Source organism: Tupaia chinensis, unplaced genomic scaffold, assembly GCF_000334495.1.
Source record: "Tupaia chinensis unplaced genomic scaffold, TupChi_1.0 Scaffold000077_1, whole genome shotgun sequence".
In the NCBI taxonomy this organism is placed as follows: Eukaryota; Metazoa; Chordata; class Mammalia; order Scandentia; family Tupaiidae; genus Tupaia; species Tupaia belangeri.
Genome location: NW_006159538.1, coordinates 580,279 through 587,440, shown reverse-complemented (window position 1 = coordinate 587,440; position 7,162 = coordinate 580,279). Strand labels below are relative to the sequence as shown.

At 44.2% G+C, this 7,162-nt stretch overlaps 1 protein-coding gene across 1 annotated transcript in view; it reads right to left on the bottom strand.

Moving 5' to 3' along the window:
• Positions 1-5,301: 5,301 nt before the first annotated feature.
• Positions 5,302-7,162, bottom strand: part of LOC102486929 (serum amyloid A-3 protein) — a 4,771-nt gene continuing 2,910 nt past the window's right edge. The window contains exons 3-4 of the mRNA XM_014584565.2: positions 5,964-6,102; positions 5,302-5,583 (exon numbers count right to left, since the gene is read on the bottom strand). Coding sequence (XP_014440051.1) covers positions 5,445-5,583; positions 5,964-6,102 — 278 coding nt within the window. The 3' untranslated portion in view covers positions 5,302-5,444. The remainder of the gene's footprint in view (positions 5,584-5,963; positions 6,103-7,162) is intronic.

The window sequence follows — 7,162 nt, the reverse complement described above, 5'->3', positions numbered from 1 at the left end:
CGGGGCGGGGTGGGGGTCCAGGACTGCCTTGGCCGCCACCAGCGCGCGGGAGCTGCGCCGGAAGCCGCGGAGGAGGCGAGCGGCCTATTCGCGCCAGAGGGTCCGGCGCGCTCCGACGGCTCCCGCTAGAGCGCCCCCTGCTGCCCAGTTCCGGCGAAGAGCCAGCGCGGAAAGGTGCCTGTCCCGAAGGCTCCATCTGGTTTCTTTTCTTTCCTTTTTTTGAGAGAGATTTTTGCTACAAGTCGCGTGTGCTCGCTGGAAGAACAGAGACAGAGAGACAAAGTGAAAAATTACCTCCAGGGGGTTTGGCCCGCCGCAATCCCTTCTCCGTTCTCCTCCTGGGATCTTGGGCAGGTAGACACACCTGCCCAAGTGTGAACTGGCTCAAACCAAGGTCAGCTGTGCGGGAGTCCAGGAACGTAACCGCTATGCCTTCTGCTGGTCCTTCCATGTGTTTTCACTTCCTGCTTCAGATGAGTTCATTGGTACTCAGCTTCAAACCCAATGATCACCCCTCCACAACTATTTCACAATACCCACTTTAATGAAATGAAATTTATAGACGATCTAAACTACTTCCATACATAGTTTCAAAAGGGACCAGTAGGTGGCGTAATGGTAATGCTGCTAGACTTCCACATAGTTGACTGTAGTTTGTGTCCCCGACCCAGCAGCGTATGTGCGTGTGTGTCCAAAATCCCGAGAGAGAGGAGTGTTGTGTAATCAAGTCAGTGGGAAATTAGAGGACATCCAGACATAGCCAAATTATTGGCGTTTATTGCCAGTGGCTTACCGGAAGACTCATGTCTCTCAAAGACCCCGCAGCCCAAGTAAAAGGAGAGAGATGCTTATAACAACAAAAGTCACAATCATTTCTGAGTTGACATGGTGATTACAATGATGACTGGAGTGTTGAGGAAACAGAGTGGGCTCCTATGCCAAAGCAGTTACAGAAGGAGAATCCAGCAGGTTAATAATTTCTAAGGGCACTCTCCAGAGTTTGTTTAATGGCCCCCATGGCTCCCGGCAGGGTCTGGTGATTGGTGATTCCATTGCTAAGGAACATCTGAACAAAAAGGTTTCAGGTTACTTAGCAAAAAAACAGTAAGACTATTAGTCACTCTATTTACTCTGAGAAAAAGGAGGAAGCAAGTATAATGTAAAGTTCAAAGATGGAGGTGCTTCTGCTTCAGGAAAATGGAGAAGGGGTTGTGGCAAGACCATGGGGGGGGGGGGATTCTCGGTTTCTGTCTCTTTGTTCCTCTCTGTCTTTCCAGTGAGCACACCCACTCTAGCAAAATTTTCTCTCTTAAAAGAAAGAAAGAAAAAAAATAGCTTCAAAAAAACCTTATTTGCCTGAATAGGAATGAAAAAGACAAAGTTAAAATTATATGCATTTTAATATTTTAAATGCACAAGTCTAACTTTATTAGAAGATATAAGGAAAGTGTCTGTTGTCTTCCTAGAATCATTGTGAACCCAGCAGTCACAAATGTAAACTGACACAGGTGTGGTATTATCAGGGGTGTGGCTTTTCAGAATCATGAACAGGTAGTGGTAAAGTTTCTACCAAAAAGTTCCAACTGATGCTGTAGCTGTATTTCTGGACATCTTTTTTTTTTAATTATGTATTTAACTTTATTTATTATTATTGTTTTTTAATTTAACCAGAGAGAAAGAGACAGAGAGAGAAAGTGAAAATGCAAGCTGTCAGGTCCAGGACTCAAACTGTGGTTGGCCATTTGAGATCCAGCACCTTAACCACCACACCACCTGCCGACCCTGCATTTCTGGAAATTTTAAGAACTGGTAAAACTAAGTTTTATGATCTATGAAACACAGAAATAATCTGTGTTAATATATAAAAGGCAATTGGATCCTAGCTTCAAATAATTATAAACATGTTTTACACCTATGTATAGGAGCAGACTTGGATTTTATGGGGATTGAATTACGAAATTTGGGGAACCCTCTTTAGGAAAAACATTGCAAAATTACAAAAATATTTTTAACTTAGCTACCATAGAAAGTATTTAGAATGGGAAAAAAAAAAAAGAAATCGTTAGAAATGACTAATTTTAGGGTCAGCCTATGGCACAGTGGGTAAGGTGGCTATGTCCCTGAAATTATTTTTGGGCCTCAAGTTTCCTTACCTCTAAAATGACTATAGTTAATGGGCCAACAGGTGGCAGGATGATTGGGGTGCTGGACTCCCACACAGCCTACAGTAGTTTGAGTCCTAAATCTGGCAGCTTGCTTTCTCATTTCTCCCCCCCTCTCCCGTCTGTCTCTCTCTGGTGAGTTATAATAAATAAGTAAATAAAATTATTTTTAAAGAATTATTTATCTAATTTTTATTTTTATGCTTTAATTTGACTAGAGGCAGAGAGAGAAGGAAAGTGAGAAACCAAGCTGCCAAGTCTGGAACTCGAACCATGGTTGCTGGGTCTGAATCCAGTGCCTTACCCCCCTATACCACCTGCTGGCCCCAATAAAATAATTATTTTAAAAGATAAGTATAGTTGAAGTGTGACCCAATGAGATAACACCAAAAAAAAAGCACTTCAAGTAGCGCCTGGCCCAAAAATAACCTAGTCGTGAATGGTAGCTGTCATTATCACTGTCACTCTACATGAACTAGTGCTAAAGGAGCTTGAAACTCCACCAGTGGGAGGACTGATGTATTAACCACTGACTCTGACAAGGGTGGATATGGATTTTTCAGAAAGTACAAACAAAGCACTCTTACCCTAGGGTTAGAAGCCCACAGATCTGGGACCAGCAGTTAATGTAATGGCCTATGTCACTGAACTCCCATGTAGTTGACCACGGTTCAAGTCCCCGACCCGGTGGCTTAAACCCACACCGGGCACATGTGCATCCGTGCTCAAGATCCCAAGAGGAGAATGGAGGAGAAGGGATTGTGGTGTGGCCATCCCCCCTGGGGGGTGATTTCTCGCTTTCTGTCTCTCTGTCTGTCTGGAGAGCGCACGCGTCCTATAGCAAAAACCTCTCCAAAAAAAAATAAATAAATAAAAACAACAGAAGCCCACAGATCTGAGGCACTGAGAAGGTGACATTCTTTCTTACCTTGAACCAAGGAGAGGGGGGAAGAGAAGAGTAATGGCTTTGAAAGAGTTGTTTTTTTGTTGTTGTTGTTTTTTAAGTGCCACAGACAGAGACTAGGTAACTCCTGGATCCAAAGGAAGAAGACAGGAGAGGAGAAAGACTCCTGGACTAGACCTTCATAGCAGGGAGAGATCCTAGGAGGAACCTAGATCCCTGGGGAAAGGACACGTGTCTAACTGGATAGAGAAGAGGCCTGGACAGAGGGCCTAGGAACTGTTACTGCCAGCCAACAGACCAGGCCCAGCAAGACTTATGGGAGAGAGTCTAATTGGAAAAGAAAGAACACCCCTCTCTAAGATTCCGGGTTCCTCTGGGGTTATGTAACAGGCATAATCTCAGAGACAAATAAGAGGCTACACTTTGACCCTGGAGGCGGATTCAGCCTATGAAAACACAGGGTACCTTTGCTTTTTTATACTTTCCTTTGACTTTTCTGTGTGTGTGTGTGTGTGTGTGTGTGTGTGTGTGTATGTTTGAGAAGGAGGGAGAGTATTCCTACCTTCATGGAAAGGGTTGGGAAACATTTTTTCTTCTGCTTTCTAAAACTGTTTGCACAAAATTGGGATTATATGCCATTCTGTAGGGTTCAATTTGCCTACAGAAACATCTGGGTCTACTGTTTTCTTGTTGAAAAAATTAAATCTTTCAAAGTAATTATAAGATAACCTGATTTTTATTTCTTCTTGAGTCAGTTTGGGTACGTTGTATTTTTTTTATTGTAGTTTGCTATAGGGCACGTATGCACTCTGGAGAGAGAGAGACAGAGACAGAGCGACAGAAAGAGAGGGAACGTGAGAAATCACCCTCTGGGGAGATGGCCATGCTCCAATCCCTTCTCCTCCATTCTCCTCCCAGGATTTTGAGCATACATGCATATGCTCCTGGTACGTTTTTCAAACCACTGGGACTGGGATTTGAACCACAAACTCAGCCATGTGGAAGCTAGTACTTTAGATCACCACTGGCTAACCTATAAATTACAATTTTCTAAACTTTGTTTATTTTTATTTAATTTTAAACTTTATTGCTGAAGTTACTCATAAGGTTCTGTCACTCTTTAACATATAATTATAGACTAATAATTGTTCTATGTTATGGCCTATATTGTTTGATCATTTATAGAGATATAGAGTTTTTTCAGTTTTTTTAAAATTATTTTATTTAACTTATTTATTTTAATTCGACCAGAGAGGGACAGAGAGAGAGAGAGGGAAAGTGAGAAAGCAAGCCACAGGTCCAGGACTCGAACTGCAGTCAGCCATGTGGGAGTCTAGCACCCTTAACCATCATGTCACCTGTCAGCCTCTAGACATATAGTTTTATCCCAAATTCCTACTATTATTTATTAGTGCTTTATCTTTTTTTTTTTTTTGAGAGAGACTTTTGCTATAGGATGCATTAACTTACCAGAGAGACAAAATGAGAAATTATCCCCCCTAGGGGAATGGCCATGCCACAATCTCCTCTCTTCCATTCACCTCTTGGAATTTGGGGCACGTATATATCTGTGCCCGGTGTGAGTTTCAAGTCATTGGGTCCTGGACTCGAACCACAGTCAACCACGTGAGAGTCCGGTGATTAACTTAACAGCTACGCCACCACCTGCCCCCGTCCCTTATCTTTTTTTTTTTTTTTATTTTGGGGCCTTATCTTTTTTTTAAGAATTATTTTATTTTATTTTATTTATTCATTTATTTTAATTTGATCCAAGAGAGAGCAAGAGTGAGAGAGAGAGAAAGTGAGAAAGCAAGCCACCAGGTCGGGACTCGAACCGTGGTTAGCCATGTGGGAGTGTCCAGCTCCTTAATCACCACGCCACCTGCTAGTCCCAATGCCTTACCTTTTAAGGAGAAAGATGAGAACAATAATTTATCAGTCATCTCCAGATACAGACCTGTATTTCCAGGAAGACTGTCACACAGTTTCCAGAGTCCAAAGACAAATGGGGTTTAATAAGCATTTATAAGCATTTTTATGTGTTCTATTTAAAGTACTAGGGATACAGAATTCAATAACTGTAGTTCAGCAAATGTCCCTGCTCAGAGGCTCACAGCCACCGAGATTGTCTCCCCCATACTCACACACAGAGACCCAGCCAACCTCCACATCGCCATTCATTGCTCACCCCTTTGTACCAAAGATGCAGTCCTTACTGCAAAGAATCATACACGGTTTCAGCAGATTCAATCTCTTCAGTATTTATTAGACACCTGTCGTGTGCCCTCTACCAGCTTCCTCGTTCCCAGAACTCAGTAACTCCCTGCACCCTCAGGGGCTGACAGCCCAGCATCCTGAGAGCAGAGTGAAGAGGAAGCTCAGTACTTGTCAGGCAGGCCAGCGGGTCTGAAGTGGTTGGGGTCTTTGCCACTCCGGCCCCATTCATTGGCAGCCTGGTCAGCCGCCGAGTCCTCCGCTCCGTGGCCTGTGAGTCTCTGAATATTCTCTCTGGCATTGCTGGAGTTCAGGTGGGTAGGGAAGAAGACGGATCACTGGGCTGATGAGGAATAATCCACCCTCCCCAGTCTCCCCTTCCCAAGAGATGGCTCTGAGAGGATCCAGGAAGGCCGAGGAAGAAGAGGCTGAAAGACTCCCCACACTGGGCACAGACCAACCAGTTTTGTTGGTCACCCTGGTACCCAGAGAGGGAGGGTTGGAATCACGCATTGCCACTAGCCACTCAGACGCCTTACTGAACCCAGAGAGGGAGGTGGGCAACAGGAGGAGGGACCGCAGCCTCAAATGAAAACTTCTCTAAAAGGAAGCTTACCTCTCCTGGTTCCCCAAGGCACCCAAACCCTGCCCACCCACCCTGGCATCCTCGGCAGCTCAGGTACCTGATCACCTCAGCAGCCCAGGCACCCCCAGGACCCCTTTGAGCAGCGTCGTAGTTTCCCCGAGCGTGGAAGTATTTGTCTGAATTTTTGAAATTGGCTTCTTTCATGTCAGAATAGGCCCTCCATATGTCTTTAGTCCCTGGAAAGGACAGAAAATGATGACAGTGAATGTGATCTGGCAAAATAGAAGAATTTAAAGCATTTCTCCCACTGACCCCAAGAGTTCAGCCTTTAACAAAACCCATGGAAATTATATTGGCTTAAGTGAGTATTTCTTTCCTGGGTTAATGTAATGAGAATCAGACTTGGTGCAAGTTTTATTGTTTAATTCTTCTGTAAGTTCTGCTGCTACTTTGTTTTGGACTGTGAGTGATATAGGAATGTAAAGAACTGAGATTTTGTGTTGTTTTGTTTTGTTTTGCTGTAGGCACAAGCACTCTCCAAAGAGAACTAGAACGGGGGAGGGATGGCCCCACCATAACCCCTTCTCTTCTAGTCTCCTCTTGGGATTTGGGCCACATATGCACATGTACTCAGTGTGACCTTCAAGCCACGGGGTCCAAGACTCAAACCATGCAGCTGCACATGTGGGATCCAGCACCTTAACCTCCATACCACCTGTTGGCCTGAGGTGAGATGGTCTTTAAGGGATGTTTCATTGTCCAGTGAACCTCCACCTGGAAGTAGAGCCAGGGACCCTTCTGACCCAGGTGTAAGATCGTAGGGGATTCTGAAGGAAGCTGTGGACACATGGTGTTTCCAACCTAGTTCCAATGAGCAGAGGAGGGCCTCTTGGTCTTAAATACATCTAGACGGGGAGAGTGTGCCTGGAACCTGGGCAACTGTCAGAATTTAGTCAGCAGACAGCAAAGGTAAGTTCCCTAAGACACCTTTAAATAATAATGGCCACCCTGCAGTCCCTTCTCCTCCATTCTCCTCTCACGATCTTGGGCATGCACACACATGCGCCTGGCGTGAGTATAAGCCACCAGGTCTGGGATTCAAACCCCAGTCGACTACATGGGAGTTCAGCGACATAGCCATTACGCTAACTGCTGGTCCCCAAGTAAAATAATTCTTAAAAAAAAAAAAGTACTTAACTGATTAGGAAAAACAGGTCAAATTGAATATAGAGTTATAATTACAGTTTACATCATTTCTCTTTGAGATCATTTCTTTTTTTGTACTTATCATTCCTG